This window comes from Neurospora tetraspora (assembly GCF_033439725.1).
Source record: "Neurospora tetraspora strain CBS 560.94 chromosome Unknown B0H65scaffold_6, whole genome shotgun sequence".
NCBI lineage: Eukaryota > Fungi > Ascomycota > Sordariomycetes > Sordariales > Sordariaceae > Neurospora > Neurospora tetraspora.
The window spans coordinates 3323916-3336883 of record NW_026944388.1 but is presented as its reverse complement, the minus strand read 5'-3'; the positions used below and the strand labels follow the sequence as shown (position 1 = coordinate 3336883).

Genomic DNA, 12968 nt, shown 5'->3' with positions numbered 1-12968 from the left:
TTTCTACTAAGGCTCTTCGTACTTATTTTTTAAGTATAGGTATAACGGGAATTTTCAATTTTTCAATAATATTTTTACTACTTATAGTATAGTATTAGCAACTTTTATCGACGAAGGTATAGAAATAATTTTTATTATTAATAACGATAGGTATTTTAATAACATTTATTTCTATAAGTCCTAGGAAGCTCTCAATTCCTACTTCTTTACTTAGCATTTTAAAGTACTCTTTTATTCGGTTTTGCAAGGGAATTACTTTTTTTCCAATTCTTTAAAAGAAAAATATTTATTATTATTTTCCAACATAAATTCAACCTTAAATTTAATTGTAGTAGATTTAATATTAATAGGAGGACGTTATACAGGTTAATATATATAATTACCAACTATATACTTATTAACTCCATAACGGAAATAGAAATTTAAAATATAGTATTTATCTTTTTTATTCTAGAAAACTTATTTAATATATTTAGCGTCCTTATTACTAAAATTGCCCTTTATTTTAATATAGCCCATTGTAATATTACTATTTATATTTTTAGGGTATTTAAAGGTAAGGGTAAGGTCGCGCTAAGAAAGGGAGTTCTAGCGACAATTACCGTATCCTTTACTATTACCCCTAATATTACGGAAAATTTTGTTAATTTTAAACTTTTGCGTAATATCTTTTAACTACTCAATATAAAAGTCGTAAATTTCGGGTATATCGATTATAATTAATTAGTTATAGAGAATATTAAATATAGAAATTTCTAACTAGGTTAGTTTAGATTTATTTTCCTAAATAAAAACTTTTAATTTTTGAAAAATTCTCTTCGAATATAAGCAATTAATCCGATAAAGATTAGTTCTCTCTCTATTATATAGTATATAAGTAGGTTAGGATTAATTTGTTTTCGTTTTTATTACCGAAAATTAGTTCGAGGTAGTTAAAAAAATCCTTAAGTTTATAAGTACCGTTAATACTACTATAGCGCTAAAAAGCTTCTACTTTAACTATTTTATCAGCCGGGAAGGTGTCTAATAATATTAATTAATTTAATTTATTACTAATAATAGTTCCCGCCAACCTCTTTTCTTTATATATAAGGCGTAATCGGGTAATATAAAAATTAAATATAGAAGGGGTTCTATCTTATTTCGGCTAACGGATATTCTTACGTTTAAATTATAATAGGAAACGGCTTCTTATATAGTACCGATTGTAACGCTTAGGGTAATAGTAATTATTATAATAATTATATTAATATTAAAGGGGTTCTATTAATTTTAAATAGTAAATTGTATATTAAGCGCTATTTTTACTATTTGAGCGAATACGTTACTAGTAAATAGCGTCTTGATGAAATTTTCCTTCTTTTATACGAAATGTATGGCTTTTCTCCTCGTAGCTTCTTCTTATTCTATAGCTGCGGCGGCTATAGCAGCGGAAAGTTCTATAGGAATTCTAACTACGGCTATTTAATTAGGTAAGCTTTATTATTATTATTATAGCGGTTATTTATCCTATTCTATTGGGTTTATTATAATAGAACTTAATATAATGAAGATAGTACGGTTAATACAAGTACTAGTCATATAGCTTAATTAAGGTTCTATAAAGAAGGAAAATTCCATTTAAGAGGCGGCTCTACCGAAGATACGAGGTTTTAATAGGGGCTATATAAATATAGCTACGGCGCCTTATAATAGCTCTAGTCAATAACTAGAGCGCTATAGCCCGGGCCTTAGCCCTATGATACCCTCAACTAAAGGTATTAAAGCAAAGCTAAATGAAATTACTAATTATATAAAGCCATTCCTAGTTTAATCTTTAATTATATCTAAATCTACGTATTTCCTTTCCTTTTTATCTATATTGACATCTCTAATAGACTCTATACATAACAATTTTCTAAAATCTTTATATTTATTAGCGGTTAATACTTTAGTTAATCCATTTGCTGGCATCTTTATCGTTTTATAATATTTAACCTTAATATATCCTTCCTATACTTCCTATCGTAATTAACAACGGTAGATATTGATATAACGGAGCTTGGTATTTAGTTTGCTATTCTCAGCAATTACGAAGCGAATCGTTTACTAATTATTATACTAAATAGTAAGAATCGGATCGATAAAATAAACTAATTGTTTAATTAGCTTTGTCGTAAATATCGCCTCTTTAGCTACATTTCTAAGTGCTAATAGTTCTACTTTTATTATTAATATTATAACTATTGCTTATTTAGTTGCTCCCTAGTATATAAGACTACCAAAGAACTTAATAGTAAATCCTTAAGAGTTCTTTCGATTAAGAAGGTTATTAGTAAAAGAAGTATTTAAAATAACTTCGAGAACGTTATTACCCCTAAAGGCTAAAGCTAGTTCGCTAATATAGTAAAAATAATATAATACCTTATTCGCTGCCTTATAATAATTTAAATTGGGGTTATAACTATATCGAACTAGTCAGTTTATTATAAATGTAACATTTAATTTAGTAATAACTGCGGCGTATAGTATTAAACCGACTTTAATTTAATATCGACAAATTAATTTCCCTAATGCTTTATCTTTATATAGTATTAATTCTTAACTAACTATAAGGACGAAAATTATACGTTTATTATTAGTAAAATTCTAAATCTTCTCGAAATAAAATCGTTAGGATAATTATATTTTTCTAGCCTTCTAGTCTCTAATAATTTCGATACCGAAGAATTATTACAATTTATTACTTCTAGTAAAATAATATCGCCGTTTCAAATCTCTCATATATTGCTAAACTTCTATCTCTCATCGCTTGGGGTAGGCGAAGATAATATTATCTACGTAATAGAAGACAAAGATCCCGTTTTTAATAAGAATATAATACTCTTCGGGTATAGGCTTAAAATTATTATTAATAAAAGTATTAATAAATTCGCGTTATTATAGTAACAGTAATTAGCATAGGTTATAGAATACTTTGTAAATTCTTAATATTTTACCCTTCTGTTAATACCTTAGCGGTATTTTTATAAATATTTCCTTATTGAAATTAGTATTAATAAAGGTATTAATAGTATTATATTAAATTAGTTCGAAGTTAAACTGAATAGTAATAATAATAATAGTTCGAAATAATCTTCTAGTGAAGGTTGAACTATAAATTTTTTACCCTATCTTTTACTATTAATCCCTTCTAATTACGAGTTTCGCTTTATTTTTATTGAATTTACTATTCTTATAAAATCTATATACGTAAACCTATATATAATTAAATATTTATTTTCTTTGAGTTTTAGGTTTATCGGCGTCGATTTCTACCTAAATTTTTATCTCTCTATAACTATTAAAATATTTTTACTTAACCGCTAGAAATTAGGCTCGAAAGAGGTAGTTATCGAGGTCTTTATAGTATGTAAATAAATTTTGGAAGGTTATAACAATACATACTATTAAATTTATTATCCTTAATTAAACGGTTAAATTAGGCTTTAATAATTATTTACCCTCGGTAGAGAGCTATTAGTTAATAAAGTTTTTTAGCGTTAAAGGCGGCCTTCTATAGAGTAAATTTATTTATAATAATATTTTCTTTGAAATAAGAATTTTAAAAAAGACTAGTAAAAAAGGAAGACGGCAGTAATAAATCCGGAGGAGTTAGGTAATGATTAAGAATGTAATTAAGGGATATTTTTAATAAATTATAATGTTTAGGAACTCCTTCTAATTTTTTATTACTTTCTATTAAATTTAATAATAGTAGATTATTAGGAAGTTCGGTTATATAAGCGCCTTCGAAATCGATTCGGCTCCCGAAGTAATTGTAAATTTTATATAGTTAATCTATTTTATTAAGTAAGTTAGCGAGTTCGTTAGATGTAACTTTAAAGTTAGCTTTTTTTTTTAAAAACGTTTTTAGTAAAGGTAATATTTTTATTGAAAATTACATTTCGAATATTAATAATACGGTTATTATAAAGATTTTAAATCCGGTAGATAAATAAAAATAAATAACCGATAAAATAACTCATTTATATTTTTAGGTTATATTTCTTTCGCCTTTCTTACTTTAGCTACGTAATTATAATTATAATATAAGTTTTATAATTATAAATTCGAAGGTATAAGAGGTTTAGGTTTCGAGGGGTAGTAAATTTATATTAATAAATAATTAAAGTATAAAATTATTTGTATAAGGATTTCTAATTATAGAGGTAGCGGGGTAAGTAATTTATTAAATAAATAACTATTGAAGTAATTTCTATTTATAAATTTTTTAGTATTTAGGTACTAATAGTTATAATTCTCCCCTTTTCTTTAATAATACCCCTTAAGCGTTTTGCCCCGCTATTTTGAATTTGAGTATTAAGAATATATATTTCAATTTCAATTTTTCTAATAGCGAAGAAATTTTTAATAATTTATATTTTAATAATCTCGTTATTGTATTTAATATATCGTAGTTTAATAATATATTAATTCTCGAAGTTAATAAATAAACCTTTAAAGTAAACGAAGATCGATAGAATTATTTTATTTTAAAAATAGTAATCCTAAATGTAGTTGGTATCTCGATAAATAATTAATATTACGCTAATATACTTCTTTTTATTAGAATTATAATCGAGGAAATTGATAATTAACCTTTCGTTTAATTTATTACTTCAATCGCGTTAGTTTTATTTAATTTGGCATTTAATTTTCGTAATATTATACGTATTATATTAAATAGTAGAAGGGCTTTTAAAATATATTCTTTCGATGTTATAAAAGTAATTAAGGATTTAAAGATTGTAATATTTAAACCGATAGTACTATAGAAGACTGTTCTTCTTATAATATTTACGGCTGGTATAGGAATTGAATTGGTTTTATCTCGTAAAGAAATTAGCTTTAATTTTAGTAGGAGGAAGGTTTTCGAAAATAATTTAATTCTATTATAGAAATGATTTATAAAAGAATATATTATTTAAAGAGTAGACATAGTTACTAAGTAATTTATAATCCTAGTAATAACTTTACTTTCTTAATAATTAAAGAAATACCAAATTAATTACAAAATTAAGGATAAACGCTATATCTTTCAATCTTAACCTCTTAAATCCTTTCTTTCCTTAAATAGTAATATTAATGGTATTATATCCTTAAATAAGAATAGTGGAATCTCTAACCTATAAAACTTCACTATACGGGGCGCACCGAAATAAAATAAAATAAATAATTTCGTTAAATATATATAACAAACTTCCAAAATTGAATATTATGTAATTTTTAAGTAAGTAAATTGCGTCTTCGCTTTCCCCTTTTTAAAAGGTTACCTAATTAACGTTAAAAATAATTTAATAAATATCCTTATTAGTAAATTAATTTAGGCTATTGTCGTTTTCCTAATCGCTCTAATAGTCTTTATTACGGTTAGAATTATTATTTTTCTTAAAATCTTTACTACAAAGAGGAATACTATATTATTTAATTAAGTACTTACAATAAACGTCGATCTCTCTATATAATTTATCGTTTTTATAAAGGTTCTTTTTAATAACCTTTTAAATTTACTATCCTCCTCTCTAATTAATTTTAATTAAATATAGGAAGATATCCTAATATTTTTTAAGAGAATAGATACTTTATTTATATATTTTATAATGAGGAGGGGTCTTTTCTAAGGATTTTATTAATTTAATTCGCTTCTTCTTATTATAATATAATTTATTTTAATAAGCGTCCCCGTCTTCAATATTACTTTTATTTAATATAGGTCCTACTCCGAAGCCTCCCCTTTTAATATTATAAGCTTTACTTATTAATACGGTTAGAATTTTCTTAAGGATACTTTTATAGCGGAAGTCGCTAAATACGTTTCGAAAATTTAACATATTCTCCTTAATATTTATAAAAAAGTGCTGGCTAATACCGGCTATTTAAAGGGGACAAATTATTTTTAAATATTTAAGAAGGTCGTTAAATTAAATATTAATTTAAATAGTTTTTGGAATTGTATAATGTTTGACGAGGGTTATAATCCTATCCTAATTATTAATTTATTTGTTTATTTTACCCTTAGGTTTTTTTGGAAGAAGTTTAAAATATTTATAATATTAATAGCGAACGTTAATTTAAGTATTAATAGGATAGTAATTATAAATTCTTTTAAATATAATTAATTATTTTAAGGTTATACCCGATTTTTCAAAAGTATTAGCCTTATATTTAATATAAATAGTCTTTTATATTTATATCCTAATACGATTATTATATAATTTAAAGTCGTTAATAATCTTATACTAAAGGTTACTAGTAGATTAATTAGAATTAAATATACGTTTGCTAATCGATGAAAAGTCGGTTAATAGAATGGTAAGGTTCTTTTCCTGATCTGCAATAAATTTATTAGTAGTTTCGACCGTATTTAAAAAAGATAACGGCTAATTTATTATACTTTAGGTTTGGCTAATTAGAATAGTTGATATTAAATTAGAATAAATTAAAATCAATAGAATTACTATTGAAGAGGAAGTAGTTACTACTTTTATAATTAGGGCTAATATTATTAATCCAGTAGGCTATAACAGCGTAGGCAGTATTAGAATATATTATATTAGAGTAAATTAATTTATACATATAGATTTACTATATTCGAGGGTATTATTTTATAGCCTTACGAAGCTTGCCTAAGTTTTAATTATGCGGCCCGAGGCGGCGGCTAATAGTAGGTAAAAATCGAAAAAGTATAAGGTATTAAAAACCGGGGCTAATTCTTTACCTAGAAGGTAATTAGTGAATTAATAATTTTTAACGAGACTAAATAGCTTATTCTCCTAATCCTTATACTTACTTAGGGTATTAAAGTAGGGACGAGAGGTTTTATTCGTTTCGATAGTATTAGTTGTATCCTTAGAGAAAATTATAGTAATAAATTTAATAAAGGTAATAATAAGAAATAAAGAAGTATTAGGTATAAGTACTTCTAAATAGTATTTCGTAGCGTAACGATTTGATATTTAGATTGTTAATTATTAGAAAGTATATAAAGTAGGTTAAAAAATATATAGTAAGAAATAATTTATTCTAATAATTTTTATCCTAATCCTCTTCGAGGGTGCTAGAGTTTAAGTATAAGAACTAGAGATTCTAAGAGGCTAGTTCTTATGTAATAATATTGTCAAACAACCTAGTTATTGAGCTATAGTTATAAGGGGATTCCTACACTATATATGCAGTATATAAGGTTATATAGATAGGGAGGCATATATTGGATTAGAAGTCTGGCTATCAATATATGCCCTGATAATCTGATAGCTTTCGCTATATAAATAATCCCTATATTTACCAACTGGTGGGAAATGCTGGTGTAGTCCGAGTTTCGTCCGTGAATTTGGCTGCACGTCGAACTTAGCAGGTATCGATTTCCTGCACAACCTTTGAATAAGCAAAATCCTACATATTCCTACATTCTCCTTCCTAATTAGGCTATGCCAATTCCAATTGACAAGGATTCGTTTCTACCCTTCAATTGTAGAGTAGAAACGGACCCCTGTCAGTGTAGAAAGAAAGAAGAAAAGGAATCATAGTACAATATCCCGGTTAAAGACTACAAATTTACTACATATTTTAGCTTTGTACCCAACTCTACTCGCTCTTTCCACTCGCTGTTTGAACTAAACACGCCCCAATTCCATTTCGAGCAAGCCACCAGCCTCACCCGACACGACGACATCCCATGTACCCCTTTTCCTCAGGATCGTCCCCACCAACGAGCTTGGCTCACTACTAAAAAGCTTAACCAGACCGATATCAAAGTCACTGGAGCACTCCCGGATTGTCAAGTTGTTTCCTTACTTCACTCTAGTGCAACACCCGTTGCTGCTCGGTCAACGTTGCGTGAAAACTCGTCTTTTGGAAAGGTCGTCCAAAGACCGGGGCTTCCGGGTTTTCTGCCCGAGCGAAACTCCATCCATTTGCCGACGGGTTCGCTCATTTATTAGAACTTGATCCACCAAATAATTACACCTCGCTTGCTTCCCGCTCACTCCCGCCAGCTTTTAAGTGTTGCTGACCCGTCCATTCGTCAACGTACTGCACGTACGCCTAGGATTTCTAAGCTTTATTTCTCACTTCAACATCGCCCTGCCTACTATATATCGCGGACACGTATGTGCCATGTTGTCAATCATACTGAGGTATCTTGGGAGTCCATCCCCAGAGTCCTGGCACTATGTTGCCAAAGGTTATGAATCTCCACAAATGCTAAGAACTTCCCTTGAACGCTTGGGCCACATAAACACTGGATAAACATTCAGGATTCTCTCCAAGTGCTCGTGAGAAATTTGTATTTCCGAATAGGATGCCGTTGAATCAGTTTGGCTAATGTTGGCCATGGCTACATACGAACCATCAGAACTGTTGCTTCTAGAACCATCCTAAATGGTACAAAGCGCACCATGGCAATTAGGTCTGCTTTTCGTTCTTGCGCAGTTCTTCGATCGAGTCATCCAAGACGGCTATTTCTGTCTCAACTCGCAGCAGCTTCTCCTCAAGTATCCTCTCCCAATCCTCGTTGGTAATGCGAGTGATGGGACTCCATTTCCCGTCAATAACTTTCTGAAACCAGCTCTCTGACTTCTCCCTCGATTTGAGTTTGTTTTGAAGAGCCGCGCCACCCAGGCCGAGCAATGAAAAGACGACGGCACCCGGTATGATGTTTTTCGATCCGCCTGCCACATGTATTAGCTACGTTGCCGCACCTCGCAAGACTCCTGCTCTCCAACTTACGAAGTAAGCCCGCCGTTGCCCCCGAAAATGCACCAGCGGAGCTAGTTGCTATGAGATTGTCCCTTGAAGGGGAAGTATCGGTGCCTTTTGCCAGAGAATTAAGGGCAAACTGACGAGAACCTGGAGAATGTCAGTGCTATAGCACACACGACATTGAATATGCAGAGGTATAGGAATACGCACCCCAGAAACTGGAACTCAGGACAAACCACTGAATACCAGTTGTAGCTGCATACAATCCAGGGGGCGCTGAACGAATAATGCCGGCTGCAGCTCCGGTAAGGAGACCCAGAGTTCCTAAACACGCAGTGTCAGTCCATCGGCTGTAAAGAAGTCAAGTAGCTTTGGGTTCAACTCACCCACACCGGCTCCAAGTTTCAATGCAGGGCCAAGGACTGGATCCGGCCGTGTGTTATAGAAGGAAGGAGCCTGATCGCCCATCTGTTCTTCGGGCGCATTATCTGAAAGAGTCGGCATCTGTACACTGTTTACATTGTCACCCAGCACCTTGTTGGGGACAAGAACCTCAACTCTCTTCATTTCAGTCAGGGGACAGGACTTCCTCGAGTCTGGTTCTCTTTTAGTCTGATGTGCCGAGTCCTGTGAACCTCGGATGATGGCTTTCAAGCCTATCAGATGCGTGAACTACCCAAACAAAGACTTGGGCTTCACCCAGGGCGCATCTGGTACGGCAGTATTGTGTATGCTTGGGTTATGTTCCCTCGATTGTGTCGTTACTGAAACCCAGCCATGAAGTCTCAACTAGGTACAAATGCGGGACGGGAGTTGGAGATGTGACTTTGGAGAAGGGACATGAGGGGGAGTACAGGTAACAAGTGGAAGGCACAGGGCACAGGGCAGCGATAGCGGGGAGCCCAGAATGACGGCCCGCAGAGAGGGGTGCGAAAGCGGCACCAGGGCTCTCTGCGCGCAAGAACACCCACTGAACCCTCTGCTAGCGCGCAACTTTTCAAGGTCTCGAACGGAGAAAGTCGAGAAGGTGGAGGTGCGTAAGTAGAACTGCGCTAAGCCATATGAGGACTAGCGCAGCCATAGCACCGCCCACCCTTACGCACTTTCCCACATTCACCCACCAGCTGCCCACGCAGCCCACCTGCCCACTCAATGCGGGCCGAGCAAAAAAATGTTAACCCTCCACTGGATTCCACCTGCTATCAAAAGACGAATTTTTTGTCGTCCTGCCCGCAACGCCGAATCCTGAATCCACTTGGGAAATCACGACGGAACCAACGGCGACCCCCCCATCCTCGTCTACCATTCGCCCTTCCCTTCCACTTTGTCGGTACCACCAGCTGCGTCCTCTCAACGGTACTCGACACTCCTCCATCGCTCTCGGATCACTTCGAGGCCATTACCATCAACTCGCCGGCTAGACTACTCCTCTCCGGCAAACCACCCCCTCGTCTACGCTTGCGACCATCGTCTGTCGCACGTAGGCCTTTCAAAAAACCGCAATCATGGGTGAGCACCACCACCGTCGACGACATCATCATCACCGTCACCGTCACTGTCCCCATGACTCCGTCGACAACTCTCCAAACCCAACCTACCATACCTCGCGCCCCTCCGTGACGCTACCGTCCTACCGTCTTCTCGCTGGCGTCACATGCTAATTCGGGTTTGCAACAGCTCCCAAGAAGAAGGAAGTCCAGAAGCTTTCTCTGGGCGAATTTTTGAACGAACCCTGTGAGTTCACCCCTCCCCCTCTACGCCAAGGCACCGACCCGCCTAGCAGGGTGGTCATGTCAACCCCGTTCCTGTCGCTTGATGAGATACATGACTGACATATCGTACAGCTTTCGGCGGCTCGTGGGCTGATGAGGTCGAGGACACCTATGGTAAAGCAACGCCTTCTCCGTCGTTTTTTGATATTGTTTCGCTAACATACCGTCTAGCCTCCGGCACCCAGCCTCTCCCTCCCTCTGAGCGTCGCGGCCCTTCCACCTATGGTGGTGGCTCTTCCTATGCTGACCGTGGTTCGTCAACCTCCCAACAACTAGTCGGCTTGACCCTGTGTTGACCTTAGAGTTTATGACAGGTTATTCCTCCATCCGCGACAACATCAGCCCGGCCCAGCTTCCTACCAGGCCCCCTTTCACCGCCCATCTCGGCAACCTTTCTTACAATGCGACCGCCGAGACCGTTACCGAGTTCTTTGAGGGCTGCGATGTCGTGAACGTCCGCATCATTGAGGATCGCGAGACTCAGCGCCCCAAGGGTTTCGCCTATGCCGAGTTCAAGGATGTCGAGGGTCTCAAGACTGCCTTGACCCGTGATGGAGAGACCTTTGACGGTCGCAGCATCCGCATCAAGATTGCCGATCCCCGTATGTGTTCCCTTATATGAATCCGTTATGTCTGATCGTGGTATTGACAACCTCGCAGCCAAGCAGGGCTACAGCGACAGGGGCGAGTCGAGCCGTGACCTCCCTACCTGGGAGCGCAGAGGACCCCTTCCTGACTTGCCCGGACGTGACCGTCCCCAACGTGACTTTGGCGAGCGCAGGGCCCCCAGAGAGTTTGCCCCTGCCGACGATGGCAAGGTTCGCGATTTCGGCAACTGGGAAAGGCGTGGTCCCCTCCCCCCCGCGGAGTCCACTGAGCAGATCAGGGACTCCTCTCGCTCGCGTCCCCTTGAGGCCCGTGGCGAGTCTTTCCGCAATGATAGGAGGGCTTCCCCCGCTGCTTGGGGCCCTGGTGAGGGTCGTCAACAAGATACTTCCCGTCCTCCCCGCCGCGAGTTTGGCGACCGTCCCGAGCGCGCTCCTACTGCCGCCGAGAAGGACAACCAATGGCGCAGCAGCATGCGCCCTGCTACCGAGTCTCGTGAAGGAAGCGTCCCCAACTCTCCCGCGCCCTCGGCTGCCCTTCCTGTCGGTCGCCCTAAGCTGAACCTCACCAAGAGAACCGTTTCGGAAGCCCCCGAGGCCGGATCGACCGCTTCGACTGACTCGAAGGCCAGCCCCTTCGGTGCCGCTCGCCCCATCGATACTGCCGCCCGCGAACGCGAGATAGAGGAGAAGCGCCTTCAGGCCCTCAAGGAGAAGAAGGAGGCTGACGAGAAGGCCAAGGAGGAGAAGCGTCTCGCTAAGGAGGCCGCTGCTAAGGCCGAGGCTGAGAAGGCTGAAGCGGATGCCGCGGCCGCGAAGGCTGAGGCTGAGAAGCCCGTTGAGGCTCCCGCCCCCGCCGCTGAGGAGGAGGTCAAGTCCCCCGGTGCTGCTCCCGCCAACGGTGTAGCTGCCGATCAGAAGCTCCCCGTCAAGACCCGTGAGCCCCGTGAGCCTCGTGAGCCCCGTGAGCCTCGTGAGCCCCGTGAGCCCCGCGAGGCTCCTAAGACTAGAGCCACCGAGAGCGGTAACTGGCGCTCTGCTCCTAGGGAACCTCGTGCTGGTGCCGCTCCTGGTGGACCTCGCCGCAACGACCGTGCCCCCGCTGATCGCGCTCCTCGCGCTCCTCGCAGCGACTCTGGCCGCGGCCCTCGTGCGAACGGTGGTGCTCCTGCCGCCCAGCCCGCCCAGGCTGCCCCGGCTGCCGGCGCGGAGCAGGCTCCCGCTACTCCCGCTGCCGCCGAGGAAGATGACGGCTGGACGACCGTTGCTGCCCCCAGCAAGGGCCGTCGTGGCACCAACCGTGCCTACTAATCGTACACTAGACGACATCCCGTCAGCTTTTCACGATCGCCGGAAAGCCTCTTCCGAAAAGCATGGTGCATGGCTTCATGTTGCCCTACTCACGTTTTGCCAGCCCCAATGACTTTGAAGAGAATCATTCCACCCTCAAAGGAGTCACAAGCGATCACACGACTTAGTTACCCCACGCGCGATCTAGTCCCTGCTTTGGATAGGCAATGTCCTCCAATGCAGTAAGAGAATTCTCGCCGCAAATTTACCTGGGTTTTCTTCTACTTTGCTCACATCTACGTTTGCGCAAATTCAGAAAGGGGTTATAGGTATTACCAAATGGGCGTTATTTTCCATGCCTTTTCTTTTTAGATAGGCGCATCATTTTCCTCAAAGACGTGGAACGTACGGATACCTATTCTATCTTAGTGATAGAAGGAGATGGGCGAAGCAAGAAAAGAAGGAAGGGCGGAGGGAGGGAAAAGGTTGATGACAAGATGGGGAAGCTACAGAATGACGAGAAGGCAGAAAGGAGGATGTTCGGTGAAGTTGATGCGTGTCTGTCTCCCCAGGCTTATAT

At 38.0% G+C, this 12968-nt stretch overlaps 2 protein-coding genes across 2 annotated transcripts; one reads left to right on the top strand and one right to left on the bottom strand.

Annotated features, from left to right (window-relative positions):
- Positions 1-8251: 8251 nt before the first annotated feature.
- On the bottom strand, positions 8252-9374 carry B0H65DRAFT_274893 (uncharacterized protein). Its single transcript, XM_062822799.1, has 4 exons — positions 9108-9374; positions 8932-9045; positions 8749-8868; positions 8252-8690 (listed from the first exon to the last, which is right to left on the bottom strand). Exons 1-4 carry the CDS (start codon positions 9286-9288, stop codon positions 8425-8427), a joined length of 681 nt encoding a protein of 226 aa, XP_062679832.1. The 5' UTR covers positions 9289-9374; the 3' UTR covers positions 8252-8424.
- An 852-nt stretch (positions 9375-10226) lies between these two features.
- On the top strand, positions 10227-12409 carry B0H65DRAFT_430474 (uncharacterized protein; the record flags this gene model as incomplete). Its single annotated transcript, XM_062824883.1, has 6 exons — positions 10227-10356; positions 10399-10455; positions 10566-10607; positions 10665-10745; positions 10808-11095; positions 11154-12409. 6 exons carry the CDS (start codon positions 10227-10229, stop codon positions 12407-12409), a joined length of 1854 nt encoding a protein of 617 aa, XP_062679831.1.
- Positions 12410-12968: the final 559 nt, after the last annotated feature.

Bases quoted from the DNA above. Each gene is read 5' to 3' on its own strand.
- B0H65DRAFT_274893 (XM_062822799.1), bottom strand. From the start codon at position 9,288: ATGAAGAGAGTTGAGGTTCTTGTCCCCAACAAGGTGCTGGGTGACAAT. The intron at 8,869-8,931 runs GTGCGTATTCCT...GACATTCTCCAG, and splicing joins CCTGAGTTCCAGTTTCTGGG to GTTCTCGTCAGTTTGCCCTT. The intron at 8,691-8,748 runs GTAAGTTGGAGA...TACATGTGGCAG, and splicing joins GGCAACGGCGGGCTTACTTC to GCGGATCGAAAAACATCATA.